The sequence below is a fragment of the Microtus oregoni genome, unplaced genomic scaffold (genome assembly GCF_018167655.1).
Source record: "Microtus oregoni isolate MIOR12 unplaced genomic scaffold, Mior012 000035F_ref0000213, whole genome shotgun sequence".
In the NCBI taxonomy this organism is placed as follows: Eukaryota; Metazoa; Chordata; class Mammalia; order Rodentia; family Cricetidae; genus Microtus; species Microtus oregoni.
The window spans coordinates 17,983,180-18,003,354 of record NW_024543094.1 but is presented as its reverse complement, the minus strand read 5'-3'; the positions used below and the strand labels follow the sequence as shown (position 1 = coordinate 18,003,354).

Below are 20,175 nucleotides of genomic sequence, written 5' to 3'. Positions count from 1 at the left end.
TTTAAATATAAAAATTGCTTAATCACCAAATTCTTTTGATAACAAGGAATTCTGTAATAATAAAGGCATAGACTGCAGGATTACCAGGTCTAATCTAGATGACTAATTACACATATAACTTGAGAAAGAACTATTTTTGAAATAGAGACCAGACCCATAAAGCTCTGCAATCTTTTTCTGCCTGGTCAAATTTTAGATGATTTCCTGACCACTGAAGAGTTTGTGCTAAGCCAGGCTTCCCCAGCTCAGGCAATAGATTTCTCTCTCTGGCTGCAAGTCACATTATCTCATGAATGAACTGTTATTTAGGTCAGTAAAGAGGCTCTGGCCTAATTGAATGTGCATTTATCCCTGATGTTCATGCTCTATATATCAAGATTTTTATAGTTATTGAGAGTGGAGAGACTGTTATCAGTATGCAGAAGAGACTATGATGATTAGGCTACACTTGAAGCTGAACAGTTCAAAATACCAGGATAATTTCAAATATTTAATTTTCTCAAATTACATCTTTATTTTGTGTTGGAAGAGTGCACATACAGCGGTCAGAGAACAATTTGAAGAATTGGGCTTTGTCCTTCTACTTTGTGGATCCCAGAAATGAAACTCAGGATGTCAGGTTTGACTGCAAGTGCCTTTTCCTGCTAAGTCATCACTCAAAATCTTTCAAACTTGAATGATACTTTTTGAAATCTCATTTTTCAAAAAAGGCATGCTATCTGGCTTTAACTTTGGAGCCTGGAGTTCTACAGTGACAAAGGCAATCAAGTGTTTCTTTATATTTTCATTCAATTATTGTGTGTGTGAGTATGCGTGTGTGTGTGTGTGTGTGTGTGTGTGTGTGTGTGCGCGTGTTCATGCACACTCATGAAGTTGTTCTCAGAAGGCTTAACCAGGGGATCAAGAACCCTGGTGTTGGATTTATAGCTGGTTATAAGTCCCTTGATGTGGGTGGTGGGAACCAAAGTCAGATCCTCTAAAAAGACTGTGAATATTGTTGACTGCTGAGCCCCCGCCCATTCCTATCACAGGCAAACAAAATATAATTCATTGACTAAATAACTATCCCATACTCATTACGAGGGGAATGATGGTGGGACTGACCTTGGTAAATAGTGATTCGATCCAAATAAAGAATGTGGTTGAGAAGAAACAAGATCCAAAAGTCTAAAAGAAAAAAAAGGTGAGGCCCTGTGAGCTGATTAGAAAACTCAGCCTGTACCCACAAATTACCTTAAATATGCTAAAAATGAGATGATTCTATTAGTGGTACATTTATATTTAAAGAAAACTAAAATATGTTTCATCAACAACAAGAAATATAAACTATAGGATGATATCCTGGTGAGTCTTTTCCAGAGGAGCTGACAGTCAGGCCTGACATATATGGCAGACACGCAAGTTATTTTCTGAACAAACTTATGAATGATTAGCATTTGCTGTGCTATTGAATGACTATAAGTCCACTAGCGAGCACAGTGCTGAGGGTGCTATGGAACATGAGATTATTTATACGGAGTATAGAAAGTACATATATTTTCTACCTCTTCCTGCCTAAGGTAAAACAAAGCAAAGATATTAAAGCTCCACTTTCAGAGACTATGAGTTAGCTAGTCAGAAAAGGATCCAAATATTAGAGTTTTTAAAATACTACTTAGGTGAATGAAGCTCATGTATATACAAAAACATCAACCACTGATCTCTTGGTATAACAATGATTATTTGTTTTTTTTAAACAAGGTCTCACTTCTTGGCTGACCTGAACTCAAAGTGACATTCGTGCCTCTGTCTTTACTTCACAGGTGCTGGGATTATAGGCATGTGTCTGGCCATACTGAATTCCTAAATATTCAATACTCTGATGTGGGATTCTCCTCTGTATGCTGTGAATATGTTTTAGTACTATTGATTAATAAAGGAGCTGTTTTGACCAATGGCTTAGCAGAGTAAAGCAGATGTGAAATCTGAACAGAGCTATACAGAGAGAGAAGGCAGAGTCAGACAGACACCATGTAGCTGCCCAAGAAGCAAGAGGTAACAAACCACAAGCCTCGTGGTAAAATATAAAATAATAGAAATGGCTTAAGATATAAGAGCTAGCTAGACATACTCCTGAGTCATTAGTAAACAGTGTTGAAATTAATACAGTTTCTGTGCGATTATTTGGGTCTGGGTGGCCAAGAAATGAATGTGCTCTGTTTACAACACTCTTACCTACACTGAAAAACCAGAAAAGTTTTCTTTTAATTTAAAGATATTTGCCATACTGGAGTGACATTCCAGAAAAGTCTGATATTTGAACTTAAAATATGAAAGCATATCCTAATTATGTTCTATTTACTATCAAATGAAGAAATAAACCTTATTTCTACAATGCTTTCACATAAAATTTGTAGTCCCAAATTACTCTTAAAAGGAAAATTATATACATGATGTCTAACAGGCAGAGATGTTTGAAATAGAAATAGGTAATTAAAATACTACGGCTTCAATAATGACTTTTAATGCTTCTATGCCTGTTTTAATAGGAAAATCACAAGTAGTATAGCTGTTGTTTAACCATTTCAAATCAGTATCTTTCATTTAATGATTTCAAAGTAGTTCACAGATTTCAAATTGGGAACAAATATTTAACAGGCTTCCACCTCTTTACATGTAGCATGCATATTTTCTAAACTTTGCTCCTCAAAAGCATCTCGGAGGATGACCCTGAATTGTTAAGAGTGGCAGCAGTTATAAAAGCTGTGGCACTGAAAGGCCAGAACGTCAGCATTATTAGGACTCTGCACCACAGAAGACATTTCCCACAACTAAAATACCCTTTTTCTATAGTCAGCTACACTACAATGACAGAATCTTGCCCATGACTACCTCAGTCCTCAGGAAGTACAATGGCTTTTGTGCTGGAATAAAGTACCCCCAGCAACTCTATGGAGCAGGGATTAAGTGATGTTTACTCAGTATCTCTGGACAAATAAAATGCAAAGCATGCCATGGTATCTCAGGCAGGAGAACAGAATAAAATTCTGCTGTCTGAGGACAAAATGTTGTGTGGCAGCATGGGATAAACTGAGCTCTGCCTTCGAATGCCATGCTCTGCGCACAACCCTCGCAGGCAGAAGTTGGTTCACAGCACTGAACTTTTTACATTTCTCTTTTCTTCCTCTTTCCTTTCTCTTCCTTCTTCCTCCTAATTTCAAAAACGAACATTTTAGCTAAGCTTCTGTATTAAATGAGTACAAGAAAGAAAAGTATGAGCCAATTCAATACTTTTAATTATCTTCCCTGTGACAGACCAGCAACTCAAGATTGAAACCAAAGCCAAATTTGATAAACTTTTGTCATTTAAATTTTAAAGCACCATGCCATCATTCAGGAACACTGTCAGAAGATGGAAACTTACATCTGAGATCAGACAGTCAAAACTTGCTGAAAAGTTTGGAGAAGTAACAGCACTCTCCACTCTCCAGAAGCCCGAGGCTAAGCCTGCCTCTGACAGACAGAAAATCCTTGCATATTCCCTGCACCTTCTGTCTCCAGGGCACACTCTGGAGTGTGCGGCCACAAGCTGACTGCAGTTGCACAACTCCAGAGAAGGCTTTAAATCCTCCTCCATGGTGGGGAACATTAACATCGGATATGCTTTCACCATCTCTCCTAATTTCTGCTTCAAGTGGGTTTTCATTAAGGACTATGAGGCAAGCAAAAATACTTCCATTATGAGAAAAAAAGCCCACTGTCTATTTTTACTTGCTTAGTAAATACTCTGCAAAATTTGCTTTCCAGCTTAACAAAATATCTCAAACTTCCCATCATCATTGTGAGGTAGGCCAAATTATTAGGTACACTGTAAAGATAAACACACTGAAGTACTCTCTCTCCATTCCAAAACAAACATTTGATTTCATACAAATCAAGTGGAAAAATCAGGGATTAAGGAATAGAGTGCACACGTTAGCTGACTCACTGAAACAGCATCATCAAGTGGCAGACACAAGTAGAGGATGGAAAACGTGGTGCAATGTGAACAGGGATGTCTGTGTCTGAGTAATAGTTCTGTTTTCTAGCACAGAACACTGACAGTCTTAACTGCTTCTACAGTTTGTCTCATATCCAAAGAATAGTAAGCAATGTCACTCCCAAAGTGTGATTAGTGAAAAACTGTACTTTATACTTTAATATAACACATCAAAGGAAAGCAAGTAGAGCTAAGAGATGCACAATAGGATGCAAATATAGTGTAACTCTTTAAAATGAATCTCTTTTTTAAATCAAGAAAAATACACATGGGCAGGTACAACTGAACATACTGTACCTGTAGGAAAACAATTTGTAGATACAACAGTACTTAAAATTTTGTTCCATGGCTGAGATCAGGCTAAATGGTCTGTCATTTATTTATAATAAATAAAGAGTAAACTCTTTTACATCACATTTAAACATTGAACAATGGCTCCGAAGAGAAGGTCTTAAATTAGAGTTTTGCATATTTTTTCCTTCTCATAACATATTCCTAATTGATTAAGGCAATATTTCCATTATGTTTAGCCTCTTATTTCTTTTCAGACAATGTAAAGTTTAGGCAGGATAAAAATGGAGAAAACAAAAAAAAACTCATTTAATTTAGCAAATCTTTCTAACAGTGAAAAGTAGTTTCGCTTGCTACATATAACTGTTCTTGGAAAACTGCTAGTACATGTCAGAATCTTGTTGGATACAGCATCTTAGCATGCGTTTTTCTGGTAACATGAGTTAAAGGAATGATTCTGGGGTTTGGAGAATAAAAGCTTTTAAAAATATTTTGTGAATCCTATTAGTCCCAAATCATAATCTGACAATCACTATCACTACATTGCTTCCTCATATTTAAAAAATCTGCACTCAAAACCTTCATCAGGAAAAAAAGAAGTTGCTTCTACGGCAATATCTTTGAGAACACAATCAGTGTTTGTACCCATAAACGCCATGCATTCTCCGTGGGTTAGCATTCATTCAAATAGCATCCTCTCTCACAAAACATTGCAGGGGCTTCTCTGTGAGAGTTCTAAAACAGTGGTTTATATGTTTATAATGCCATTAACTTGTTTTCCTTTTTCTCTTCTTTATATATAGATTAACTTTTAAGGAATTGATAATTTCTCAAGGTGACTGTAGGACTGGTCATGATAATACTGTATCCTCAGGCAAAGGTCATATTCCCACAAAAAGAGGTTAGGAATTTGGGGTTAGAATTCTATGGTCTCACTGGCCTCCAACCCCTCTCTTACCCACCCCGCAAACTAAAAAACCACACATTTCCCAGAGGCTTCCATAGAGCTCTTACACTTGAGCACACCTCCTCTGACCCGCACCAGTTCAGTAGCTATGGAGCTATTTCTCAAAACCTGGGCTGTGTCCCTCTTACCCCACCAGGGGCTGTGCTGTATCTGCTTCTCTCAAGACAAAATGTTTTCATCGGGCAGGTGATCTTCTGACACAGAGAGGGTACCATACCCTCCAGGCACTGCTCCTTACTAACCAGCTAGCACAGCCTCTTTGAGGCCCAAACAACTTGGAATCCACTGGCAGCATGTGACTGGACTCCTTGGTGCACTAGTTCTCAACACCCCCAGAAGCATCTGGTTAGGAGCTGGTTAGCTTTGCATCTGGTTACTATCTGGGCTTAGTACAGGATGTTCCTCTTGAAGGCACTTGCCTTTCACTTCATAAAACTTGCCTGGTCTCGTGCTTTCTTTTCTGGTTTACATTCAAGAATTATTTCTAATGTGTATGTCCACTCAGACTCTGATTAGAATACAATAATCATTCAGAATGGGTTGTTTCGAACACTTGCAGTTATCATCCTCTTTACCTCTTATGATTAGTGGTTAATGAAAATGAATCCCTTCAGTCTTGCATGCTCTAAAATGTTGTGGAAGACTTCTAACAAGAAATGCATCTGCATTCTTTGTAATCCTTTCATTCTTAGCCTTTATCATCTCAGTTCTCTTGTTATACAGTCCAAGTCCTCCTTATCACATAAAGGTTCCTTAAAGATTCAGTAACACATTCATTTCTCTCCCACCTTTTGCATTACCAGTGCATATTATAGCACTTATGCTTTTAACTGAATCTTAAATTTACTTCTCTTTATTTGTCAATGTAGAAAGGCTTGGATGAGAAATCATTACCCACTGATGGATTACAAACTACAGAACATGTAATTTGCTACAAATTCCCAACTATGCATTTTTAAAAAAGAAGATGTTATTTATAAAAATATAGCTATTTATTTATTTTGCATGAGAACATTTCATATAGGTTATAGAATAACCCTATAAATAGCACAGAATATAAAAGGGCATCACTAGATGCAGAATAAATTATTTGTATGATCATAAGTGCACACTAAAGATTTTTATAGACTATGAGATATAGGTACATGAGAAACACACAGCCCAGCCCAACATGTAATAGAAATTCAGACTCTCCAAAAAAGAATTTTCTATTTTAAATGGACAAACATGCTGTAGTCAATTCTACCTAAAATAAACAAAAACTCTAAATGCACTTTTTGGATTTAGGCCATTGTCACAAAATCACTACTCTACCATGTGGTTCCCCTGGCTGCTTTTAAAGCTTTGTTTTCCAATACAAAAGCAGATTTGAGCACTGCTTGTAGTGAGTGCTGTAGATGGGATTTAAATAATACAGCAGTTGGGACTAAAAAGGAACCTTTAGAAATGGCTAGACAGGGGATACTACAGATAGGGAGAGGGAAAGGAAGCAAAACATGCACGTCCAAGAGCTCTTAGCATGGGCGCAATATATTTGCACCGAGTTTACTAACTCTGCCATATTGTCTAGATGTCATCAAAACTTTGGGCCAGCAAAATAAAATTCTCTTTTCTTCTTCAGGTTTAATTTCACATAATATTAGGTTTAGATCATAAAAAGCATTCAAGTTAAGCTCAACTATTCTGCTTACCCACTCACAAGCACATGAAGTATTAGGGCACATGGATAGCCAAAAAAAATTCTTTAAGAAGAAAATGCACTTCCTTTATCCTGGGATGTCTGTCAATATTAAAACTATATGTATGACATTGCACCAAACCAATATATTCTATCACTCTTCTCTGTTATTTCAATTCAGAAATTTTGGAGAAAGAAATATCATCATGTTCGTAAAATCTGAATATGAAGATAACATAATGCAAAATAAAGGATGAAGAATATCAATTTTGACTTTTAAAGACATTCTACAAATGTAAAACCTACCTATCAATTTTGTGTGAATGTTTTTCACTTGTAATTCATACTGAATAGTAAAATAGAAAAGGAGGGAAAACAAAACATTAGAATGTATTTCTTAACTCTTCTGTTTTCTAGTGAACAAGAAACTGACACAAATATATAAACATAAGGGTTACACATTATGGCCATTCTATTCACAATATAATCAATTTTAGAATCAACAATAATTCACAGGCATATCTCACAGAACACAGTGGAGAAGTGTTGGAACATCTCATTCCCTTGCCATGTCCTTCATTTGGGTCTCTTGAATTTTGTACAGTACAGTACACAGACCACATGTCTGCCACAGAGTTTCCCCTAGGCCACTATGAAGTGGGATTAAGACATTATACTTTTCTTTCTCTTAGGTTTTTTTAGACAGGGGTTCACAACAGCCTAGGCAGGCATCAAAGTCACTATGCAGCTGAGAATGATCTTGAACTACTGATCCCTTGCTTCTACTAACCAAGTGCTAAAATTACATGTCACTGCACCCAGAAATTATCTAAAAGAAAATATTAATTTATATTTATCATCCATTACTTTTAAAAATATGAAATAAATGACTGATAGGTACTTTTAAAAGTCTTTTATTGTCAAAGCAAAATCTAGAGACTACATGGTGGTAGACACCATGCTAAGCCTCTGGGAGGCTGAGCAGGGGGACTGAAAGTTAGAGGTTGATCTAAATTACACAGCATGAGCCAAGGTACTTTTATACAGGTCTCTCTGAGTCCAGAAACCTCTGCCATATAAGTATCAATGACCTATTCCTAATTACACTGAAGTAAGTAATCATGGGATGGCAAGGTAAAGAAAAGAGAAATGAAAAACCAAAGCTCTAACTAGGAAGAGGTAGGATGAAATAAAAAGACATTTGCTGTGTATCCTATGATGGCTATGCAAATATGTAACAGCTTTAACATAGAATCTAGTATATTTCCTATATGCCAGGCTCTATGCTAAATGGTTTATGTATATTAATTTACTCCTCACAACTTGAAAAACTTGGAAATGTGTTGCTTTCTAAAAATATTAGCAATTGCATATTAAAATTAGTTGTGGTTATATTTGATATCAAAGTAGAGTTTCTTTTCTTTCTTTCTGCACTTCTCCACTTCTACCCTGTTTTTGAGATTGAGTATCATAATACAACCAAGGGTAGCCTGGAACGTGCTATGTAGTCCAAGGTGGCCCTGAAGTGTTGCTCCTCCTGCTTTTCAGCCTGCCAAGTGGTGGGATTACAAACAATATTTCTTACCATACCAGGCTATTTTTATTTATTTTACAAAATAATGCAAACCTAGTATTCATAATAACATTAGTAAAGCCTATAAACAGAACTGTCAAACATACTCAAGATGAGCTACCAAAGAAAAATAAAATATCTGCAAATGTTCAAAGAGATTGGTTTAGTTCCTTGAAAATCCATGTTTTATACAATGATTGAACTTTGTTGATGTACAGTTCTGTTAGCTTAACCCTGGGAGTCTTAAAAAGAAAAAGTTAGACATTTCTCCTAATTAACATAGTTAAAAATGGTGCTGAATGCATTTGGATGCATTTTATTTTCTTAGTTATGCTCCTCAGGTTATAGAAAGGCCAACAGCAGTACAAAGGAGGATTCTGTCCTAGAAAACATAAAAATATCAGGGCATTTCATTTGCTTAATGGAAGAGATGGTCAATTGAGGGAAAACTAATTAACAGTCTACCCAAACAACAAAAGAATGCTAATATGTGACATATTGTTGTGAAAGTGTGTGGGAGGAAAAAGTCCAGAGAAAACATCACAAAGTCACAGTGGTTATGATTTCCAACTTTAAGCTATAGGTGAATTGGTTTTCTTAAGGTCTCCTCCACCCTGTGAGAACAAAACTTTGTCACAACCTTGATTTTCTAAAGAACAGATATTTGAAATAATGAACAGAACATCAAAAAAAATTAAAGAGGTAAATTAAACAGCATAATATGGGCTTTCAATTTCAGGTTACTAACAAGTTCTGAAATTCGAGTAAAGAGCAGGTGCAAAATACTGTGAGGAAAACAGTAGATACTGAAATCAGGTGCTCTCTACGGCATGGCATACTAGTTCTAGACTCCAATCCACTGCATGGTCTTCCCAGGTTACAGTGACCTACTATAAACTCCACTATAATATCAGGACACTACTTTGGAGCCATGCTTGAATCAAACAAGACATAAAACCAACTTTGCTGTACAGTTCTTATATGGTTACCACTAGAGACATTCACCGAAGTCTTAAGTGTCAGTTTGACTAAAACTATTCAAGAATAGAATTCTACTTTGCCTAGACGAAACTAGGTTTTCACTTTAAAATATTGCACTTGTTAGGTGTTACTGGGTAAAAATCCATCTGAGAACCCAAAAGCCACCACCTAAAGTCCTCACAACAATCGTGTAAAGAAACATGCGTGAGATTTTTCACTCTGGTGTTCAAAAACCTAGAGATTGGTAAGAAGAAATGAAACTACAGTCTCGGGTGTCAGGATCAAACAAAGCTGCAGCACAATAACTAAGAACCAGGGTAAGTAATAGCTCTTTTACTCCATGGAAAACGGTCTCTACTCCTTACTTTCTCTCAGATATTCCGTACTTATAAAACCAGTTTTATAAAATTCTTACATATTTTATACACATACACATGAAAACAAAAATCTTTCAAGACTTAGAACCATCAAATGATTAATCTCATAGAGGAAATACGAAAGTCTCTTATCTAGAACTCAAAACTTTCATCCTCAGTGTTCAATTGGCTCCACCGACACTTTAAATCTTTGGTAATAAGTCACACAAATAAAATTTATAAGATAGTTTCAAATGTAATAAATGCAAATTTAGCATTTGGAATATAATAAAACCTATAATCAGAACTTTATCTGTTCTGAAACCTTATCAAAATAGTATCTGCTATGTAATAATCCTTCTGTACACTGTGAATATGTGTCACTACAACTGATTTAATAAAAAGCTGACTGGCCAAAAGCTGAGCAAGATAAAGTTAGGCGGGAAAGCCAAGCTGAGAAAGATAGGAAGAAGAAGGGCAGAGTTGGAGTCTAAAGCCAGGGGCAGAGAGAAGCAAGATGGGCATGCTGTGCTGAGAAAAGGTACCACGTCACCTGGCAGAGTGTAGATAAGAAATATGGGTTAATTAAAATATAAAAGTTAGCTAGTAACAATCCTGTGCTATGGGCTGGGCATTTGTAATTAACATAAGCCTCAGTGTGTTTGAGAGCAGTTGCGCCACAGGAAAACTCTACCTGCAAGTACCTTCCCTCCTTACTTGGTACACATGTTTACTCAATATCCACTGAATAGGTTAAATTGAGACAACATATTGATATTCACAAACTAGTTAGATTATTGTATTTTATTTAAGGCAGCTCATTAAGAGAAGTAAAACTAAAAGCTAAGTCACCATAAGAATTAAAAGTCTTGTATAAATTATAGTGAGTAGAAACTGAAAGACATGCATCTATGATTCAACTAAGCAATATTCAAATGTGAAAAAAGTGCTTCAAGTGAAATTAAGTTTCCAAAGTAACAGACATATAATTGCATAGTTGGTTTGTGAATTCCCTGTTTAATAAGCCTCCAAAAGGCAAGTCTTTTCAACAGTGGCTATTGTTTTGAGGAAATCAAGAACTACAGATCTTCATTCAGAATCTTTCCCCCTTCCAGAGTCAAATTTCTCCCCCACTGAATTACTTGTTCTCGTGCTTTAAAGACAGCAATGCTCAGCCATGGGACTGTTCATTTGCATTTCCATGCATCTTAATCTGACTGATTAAAACAGGACCAGTCTTAACAACAGGTGTATTTCTCTCTCAGTTTGGGTTTTTGTGGTAGCTTTATGTGGGACAAATAAGGGTAAAAGAAAAAAAGGCAGGTAATGAGAGTCAGGCTCATTGATGCAGTGAATGAAAAGGAGACAAGGCAAGAAATACTGCAGTTTGTAGACTAAGTAAAGGTAACCACTGAATACTGTGAGAATAGGCATGACTCCACAGGACAGGTTGCTAAATTATTGATCCAGCTGTGAGAAGTCGAAGGGCGTGGGGATGAACACAAAGCTGAGTGGCATAAAGATCCAACGGTAAGAATGGTGCTGCCGTATGGAGAAGAAAGAACCACTCAGCGCTGACAGAGACACGCTCTACAGAAGAACCTATTGCCTATAGCTGTGAAGGAACAGGAAATACCCTGCACCCCCAACAGTAGACACAGTCCAGAAGAACCAAACTGAAACATACTAGGCTCAAGAAAAGTCACAGTATAACAGAAATATCTTCTACTCTCCACAATTTCTGTCTTTTAGTTGCAACAAGCATCTTATGCATGTCCTAGAAGGATCTAAAACCCAAGCTCAACATAATGCTCAAGCAATGTGGTTTAATGATTTTTAAATGTTCCATTTTCTTTTGCCATTCAAAAGAGATCAACACAAACATGATGTTTTTAAACCATTTACACTGGGGTCCTCTGAAAACTTTAGGGACAAAGAGTTTGGGACACAAGCAATATTCTGTTCTCAGCCAGATTTTCAGTGGCTCATTAATTCCTCTCATTGCCATTAGGTTCCCTGCCCTTAGCAGGAGGCCAGGTTGTCAAGAATCCCAGAGGTAGCAAGAAAGCTATAGCAGTCCAGCTGAGCCCCAAATCCAGATAAAACCACTCAAGTAATGCCTGCCTCTGCTTGTCCTCTGAACACCTGATGGGTCAGTCACAGGTGCTATGTGTGACCAGCAAGTACTCTGACATCCCTGAGAAAGGACATGGACAATGAAAATCTATGAATATATTAATAGTTATCTATATTAATAGATATCTATGAAGATATTAATAGTTCTGCATACTGGTAATGGTCTAGCTCTCTCTTAAGTGTAAAGATATATTTTACACGTTTTATCACATTTAACATGGGCTTCTCCTTAAGCAATAATACATAAATATCCTATTAAAAAAATGACTGCCCAAAGAAAGCCTACATGCATAGTATGTACAGGAAACACTTGGTAGTAAAGAAAATGAGAGATACATATACCAAATTATAAGTAACTTTTTTAAGAAAAGCAACTCAGGAAGATAGCAACACACTGAGACACATAGTTGCAAGAAAAAGGGGGGAAGAACAAAAACATTAAATAAAGGCCTTGTGGTGATACTTTGTTTGTGCTGTAACAAATAAAGCTTGCCTAAGGATTAGAGTGTGGCCCTAAGCCACTAGTTAGCCAGAGGCCAGGCAGTGGTGGCACACACCTTTAGGGAAACAGAGGTAGAGGGATCTCTGTGAGTTAAAGGTCACCGTGGGCTACACAAGACTGAATAAGTCTACAAAAGAACACTGAGCCAAGCAGTAGTGGCTCACACCCTAAATCCCAGCACTAGGAAGGTGGAAAAGGGAAGTGAAATGGATGGGAATATATGGTGGGAGGAGACAGGAGCTCAGGGCATTCAGTCTGAGGATTTTGTAGAGGTAAGAACTAGTGGCTGGCTGCTCTGCATGTCTGATCTTTCAGCTTTCACCCCTCTAATATTTGACTTCTGATTTTTATCATTAAAAACAATTAGAATTTGCACTACAAGGCATTTTATGGAATGATTCAGACTAGAGAAAATCTGAAGTATTGGTTCATACTGCTTTCACAAGCTATGTCTTTAGCATGGCTTCCATCTATATTCATGATAAAATGATTAGATACAAACAAGGAATCTGGGCTCGTAATATCCTGTTGACATTAGAACACAAGGTAAAATGATGATAGACTCCAGCACACTTGAACACGCTGTATGTAGTCTTCCAAGTACGTAAAATATTACTATAAATCAAGCTGCCAGAGCTCTCAGTCCAGACTCCTATCTGCAATCCAACACTTACTTAGGAAATGTGAGGGAGGAAAACAGCACAGAGAGGTTCAATTTTGAGGGGGAGAAAGAGGCACAGAGAAGCACACACAGAGTGCACTGTCAACAATGTGTGTCCATTTCACTTTTTACCAAGGGAAAAGTAAAGGCTTAACACACACACACACACACACACACACACACGAGAGGGGGCAGGAACAGTTTGTTCACAGTTACATAAGAATACACAGAAAACAACTGATTTCCTTCTGGCCAACATTTCATGGTTAAAAGGTTACACCCAAGATCCCACTCAATTCTCTACATATTTTGTAGCTTTCTTGGCTTTTCACACATGAAAGCAGCTTGCAGAGACAAAACAAGGCTGTAAAATACCTAATTTCTGTTTTCTTCACAATTTCAATGTTTGTGCTTCCTGTCATTCACTTAAACTGGGAACTCTATACTCGAAACATTTACATGCAACACATTTATATGTGTGTAGAATTTAGAGTTTTTAAACCAACAAATTCACACACCTACACTCATAATTGTAGGTAGTGAATAAGACCCAGATTGGCTGAAACAGAAAATAAGAGTGCTCTGTAATACATCAAGTTAAAAAGTTTGAATTACTCCTGAAGAAGATAAGCAGGAAGCCTGTACTCTTAAATTCTACCTTAGATGTCTTTTGGATGTGTTTTCACGGTTCAGTGAATCTTAACAAGCATAATACTGCTGTCAAATGAGGTTGATCTCTTTCCAGATGCCAATAGTCCTTATGTGAGGGGCAGAGGTAGACTGAGGGCAACAATAATCATTATCCATAATAACCACTCTGGGATTAAAAGCCCAACTATACACTGAATACCTGAGAAAACCCTATTTTCAGATTATGTTACTCATCACTTTTATAAATGCAATATGCAATATTGAAACAGCTAAAAGTGCATATTCTGTTCATTGTCAGTACCCCCCCCCAAGATGCAAGAGCTAAAACGAAAAGAAAAATGTCAACTTTTCTATTGTCAGGAGTGTTAATAACCTACAGCTATAAAACTGAACTCTTTTCTCTGACACTGTCATAGAGATTAATAGCCTCCACAGTTCAAACTATACCTCCTTGACATTTTCTAGCAAGTGGGAAAAGCAACATTACAGGCAGAGTATTGCTAACTAGAATACAGTCTTGGGAGGGACTAGGGGAGTGGTGTAGAACAATGAGCCTCAAAAGAATATGAATTGGCAAAGAACACCCCCTTCATTTTGGCAGAGAGCTCATGGGCTTGATTAAAATGTAAATGGTTGAATCTTAAATTGATAGTTGAATTTTCCATAATTTTGAAATTTGACAGATACAAGGGGTCGAATATAAGATTTCCTGCAACATTTCATTCTAAAAGAACATCTGGCAATAGCATCAGACTGGATGACTAAGACAATGAAATTTCATCCAAATAAAGGCAATAGGGAATGAAAATATCTGTATCTCAAAAAAACCTTAGCCAGAACTCAACATCGCAGAAAGGCCCTGAATTATCAATAGTAAGAGAATTACCAAATAAAAACTCTTAACCACCTTATATCTTTCCAAAGATTCTCACCACCCCCTTTTCTCCACTTTAACTAAAAACAAAACCATGGACCTCACACCAGCCTAAGAGTTCAGCTCTACACCTGAGTCTTCTTGAGAAACAGTGCAGGATCTGATGTACACAGTACTTTCCAAAAATGGTTCAGCTGAGTGTCAGCACCACATGACTCCATGATTATATAGGTTCTGAAAACACACCCTGTCTCCATACTCACAGTGTACAGCAGCCAGCGAACATTCTGGAGTCCCAAATTAAAGATACCTGTTTCACTCTGTTCAAACTTGTTCTACTAAAGCTTTATTCCTGTTGAAGTCCTTGTCATCCACAAAAAAAAAAAAAAAAAAAAAAAAAAAAAAAAAAAAAAAACAACCCTTCTTACTGTCACAGGACTCTGAGGGAAACAGTTCATTGGAAACTGAAGTCACACGCTGGCTGTGAGCAGAGTGAAAATCGCATTCAGAAAGTCAGTGAAAAAGACATTTCAGATCTGTGTATACTATGTTCTTCAAGTGGTGTAATGAAGCTTCTGTAAAAGGTAAAGCTTTAAAACTGTACAAAGGCTGGTCTGGGGCTCCCTGTGTTCTGTTTGGTTGGTTGTTGCTGCTTTTCCTTGTTTTAATGATGGAAAATGCCATTTTCCTCTAAAATGATTTAATAGAAAGCATATAAATGATATGGCAAACAATCTTGCAAAATTCTTTTCTGGTGAAGATATATCCAAGTACTCACACTCAGAAAAATGTGAGAGAAATAAACAATGAATTTAGCAATTCCAAACTATTCTCCCTCTACAAGTCTAATTCATTTTTCTTTTTATATCCTCTCCTGTAACATTCAAATGTTAGCAGTTATGGTCAAACTTAAAGTTTATTCACCAAAATTCTTTGGAAAGTACAAGAATTCCCATCCACATATTCGTCCTAAGGGTTCTATTGAGTATTATTAGTGATTTGCCGAAAATGAGTCAAGAAAAGAAAGGGTAAATGAGAACCTTGGAGTAGATGAAAATAATAGTACTTCAGGGACTACAGAAGCCATGAAAATTAGCACTGAGCCCTCATGCCCAGGACATAAAAGAAATCAGGACAGTCTTAATGAGAATCAGGCAGTGCGCCTAATGAGAATCTTAATATACTTTATCTTCCCTTTATATTTCATCCCAGTGTCATTAGATGCAGTGAACCAACCAACATTTATTGAGCGCATACTGTGTGCCTAACTCTGGGCCATGCACTCTGGGAAAAACTCAAATTACATAGAGCAGTAGTTGGCAGAATGTGGTTTCCTGACCAACAGCACCAACACTAGCACCTCTCAGGAACTTGTCAGAAATGCAAACTCTCAGCCCCACCTGGACCCACTGAAACAGCAGTCTGGGGACAGATTTTGGATTTTGTATTAAAAAAGAAAAAAGAAAAAAACCTGTGGTGATTTCAGAAGCAGTGACCGCTAACACCTTTGGGAGCGATGAAAAATGTCAAACAGCAGCAAAGGCTTGAAGTATAAAGAGCTCAAGGTCTGATAATCTTTGAATGTTCAAACTCTGCTACAGCAACATTGTGGCTTATTGTTGCTTTTCAAAACAAAGCCAGAACATTTGAGAATACCTTCTCTTCCACTCACTCCTATTCTTGGAAGCATACAGAGAAAGAAGAATCCGGACTCTCAAATGAGCACATAACATAGTGAGTCCCAAACAGACAAGTGTTACAAAATATCCAATTCTGTTGCTTCAGATAAGGGATAAACAGGTATGGTCCCTCAAAGGAATCTATATTGAACTTCTATTTAATGGCAACCATAGTTCTATTTTCAAACAGTCATGATATAGTTCTAGGAGCAAAGCAAAAGTGATGTATCTGTGTTATATTGCTCTTCTTGAAGCTTTTTTACTCCCTGTTACCTGATAATCTTTCCAGCATTATTTTGCCAAATAGATCATGTTCTTTCAAAAGCTTTAACAGAAATAGTAACTGTGGTTAGCATTGTTGCTCACTTTATTACAGGGATGGTCTTATTCATTCACTGCCCTAGTTATTTACCTCACTTTACAGGTGAAGAAACAGAAGATTAGTAAGATTAAATCCCTCACTGTTACACATCATATTAAAATATAAAATTAAACTAAAACTTTGGTAAGAATGACTATAGGAGCCAAAGTTCAGTCACTATCTCATGTCCTCCTCAATTATTTAATGCACTAGAATATTATCTGCGAAGCTAATTTTAGCCTTACTTCTCTTTGGCAATCGCATAAAATCACATAAAAGATGAGACAAGGGCTAGAAGGCACTTAGTCCGGAATTTTAGGTAAAAACATGTAACATGATTTAAGAATTAAATAAAAGAAAATAGAGCAATTTGATTATAAAGACATATTTTGTCAAAATTTCTTTAGATACAGTATTTTATATTTTAGAGAAGATTCTCAATGGAAAATTATTATTCGGGATATTTATCCTTAAACTATGAAAGTTCAATGTGTATAAAACTGAGATACTTATTAGTGCAACCACAGTAATAAAAATATTATATTATATCCTAGGGTATAATAACAGAAGGTTATTACCACATTCTTGGCTAATAGGGTCCACACTGTTTTAATATATTAAAATTAGATTGAGTTATAAAATGATATTATCATTATAAACTTCCGTATTTATGAGGCAAATATTTTTCAAATGAGATTTCAAAGCACTTGCATAGCACTACTGCAGATTTATATATGAATTTATATGTGTTACAGAAAGACACATATTTGTTCCAAAATATACGGATGCCTTTCCAAAACGCATGAAAAATGAGGGGCTTACCCAATGTAGGTTGGCAGCAAAATGCTGCAAGTGATGCCAGAGGAAGAAATGAAATACCTGTTCATTTAATGATAATTACTGACTGCCTATTACAATGTAAATAGTATTTCAGGCTACGTATATATAGCATCAAACCAAAGAGAAAAACTCTCTTCTGTTGTGAAGCACACAATCAGTAAACAATAAGTGTATACTATCAAATAATCAAAATGTTACAAAAGGAATATATAACAGTAATAACAGAAAATGACTGGCTGCTATATTTGATATTGAATTTAGGGCAATGTTCTGATGAAGTAACATGTAAGTGAAATCTTAGGAAATGTGCTTACTTAAATATTTTCATGTTTTACTGGGCATGGTATAATGCAATGATCAGGATGACTGGGAGTTCCCACCCAGCCTGGCCTACACAGAAAGAACTACAACTTCAGTTGTAGGACATTTACGCTGTTGTTTCATTGCCAGTACTGAAAACAAATTTCCACAAAAACCTTGCACATGGATTAATACTTGTAGCAGAATTGTTTCTTACAACCCAAACAACCTAAATCTCTACCAACTAATGAATAAACTATGGTACCGTGTACATGTGATGAACTAATAGTTTGGATGGAGCAGAGCCACGGTGTGCATCAGTTACCATCTCATGTCCACCCTGACCACAGAACTTAGCTCCCAAGAACTCTAGCCGTTGGGTACCCATAATACAGAGCTTCTCGTCTTTTCAAAAGCTCTTCTTTATGGAGAGAGACTACTGTGGGAAAATAACAGAAATCTTAAAGGGGTAAACACTAAATTTCCTTCTATCACAACAGAAAACAAGCTTCTTGGTCATCTCTTGATCTAATATGTGAAGCCCTCATATTGATTGTCATCATATAACTGAAATTTTTATCATGAAAAAAATTATTTCTCCCCAAAGTCATTGATTATCTTGCATCTCTACTATGATTAATACAACAGCCATATATGCCCCAAAGGGTAGATTTATAATAGATCATCAAGAAAACCCACAGCAGATACTCTGAAAGGTAGACAGCCACAGAAACACACACCTAGGAATATACCAAATACATAAAGTTGAAAGAGTACTTTCAAAACTTTTAAAAAGATATAGTCACAGGATTATAAACATCCAAATACGTCAACTCTCTAGGACATATTCAGTTCCAAAGGCGTTAACGTTACGTCCTGATAAATGAGTGACAGAGATATCAGCTAATTAAAGCAGAGAAAGGGGCTTTTGTGTGGATGCATATTAATTTCACTGTAAAATTCTTTAAAAAGCCAGACAAGAAAATTTCATCTAACTTAATTAACAGAAATTTAAAATTTGTGAAGAAAAGTAAGAATTTAATCATGTTGTAATTATGAAATCTTACATACTGGACTCTAGATTTATACTTCTTGTTTTTCAGCCTGCATCTCATAAGAGAGCTTGGGGACTTTTCAGAACAGCTTTCAGAGTGCTCCTGCTCAGAGTATGAAATAGAAGTTCTATGGCACGTGTGCTTATGAACACTGTCGTGTCTTTCATGTATGTTGCTTGTTTGTGCATTGCTGTCGATCAAACTTAAGGTCTTACCTAGACTAGGCTAGTGCTCCACCAGTTGGTTATATCCAGCCCTAGCTAGTGGCCTGGGAGGGTTGTCTGCTAATCTGATTTAACAACACTGTGCTAAGCCTGAAGCTTTCTACTTAGTGAAGACTGGAGCTCCTCTGCCTCTCCTGGGATCTGCTTTTATGTCTTAACTCTACCAGTGTCTGCTGCTGGCTGACTGGCTATGTATCTACAACTTCTCTAAAACATGCATGTTTAAGTTAGGAGATGGAGACTGTGGAAGGTGATTAGATCAGTTGCATTTACAAACATGGAGCTCCCCCCCCCCAGTGGATTATAAGAGGAAGAAATAAAATTAGAAAATTAGGTCATATGGGGATGCAGCTAGAAAGCGGCTCTCTGTAAGCCAGTAAGAAAGCTTTCACCAGCTAAGTAACAAGGGAGGCTCAGGAGGAGAGGGGGTGCTTGGATATCCCTGGAAGAGGAAACAGATTTTGAGGGTGGATTGGGGTGGGCAGGAATGGGAACAGGAGGGATCATGCCAAAGGAGGGAAGAGTACTGGAAGAGATGACTGCAAAAGGGGGACTTTCAGGGTGAGGTAGAAACCTAGTGCAATGGAAACCCCCAGCAATCTACAAGGGTGACCTCAGCTAAGACTCCTAGCAATGGGGGATATGTAGCATGAACTGGCCATCTCCTAAAACCAGGCAAGAACAGTCAAGGGTCTGGGACACATAACCCAGCCATATAACCTACAATTTGTCCTGCCTACAAGATGTGCTGGGGTAAAGGTAGCACAGAAATTGTGAGAGTGTCCAACCAATGACTGGTCCAGACTGGGAACAATGCCACAAGAGGGAGGCCCCCTTGCACTGCCTGGAGGGCAAGGACCCAAAGGCTGGATAGTCCAGACCTAGATAGACTCAAACACAAATGGGAAAAACAAGTCAATGTAAAGTTGCCTAACAATATTCTGCTGCACTCATAGATTTGTGCCTGACACAAATATCATGAGAGAGGCTTCATCCAGTAACTGATGGAAACAAATGCAGAGAGCCAC

The 20,175-nt window shown here is 37.1% G+C and overlaps 1 protein-coding gene across 18 annotated transcripts in view; it reads right to left on the bottom strand.

Annotated features, from left to right (window-relative positions):
- The window catches only part of Celf2 (CUGBP Elav-like family member 2), an 824,322-nt gene that overhangs the window by 261,643 nt on the left and 542,504 nt on the right, over positions 1–20,175 (bottom strand). For 7 of the 18 annotated variants that reach the window (XM_041630576.1, XM_041630560.1, XM_041630561.1 and 4 more), the window contains one exon: positions 1,105–1,167. The exons of the other annotated variants lie outside the window; for them this stretch is intronic. Coding sequence is in view for 2 of the 7 variants with exons in the window: in XM_041630560.1 (XP_041486494.1) it covers positions 1,105–1,167 (63 nt within the window). In the remaining 5 variants the exon portion in view is untranslated. Of the gene's footprint in view, positions 1–1,104; positions 1,168–20,175 lie in introns of those variants that run through there. 18 annotated transcript variants of the gene reach the window in all.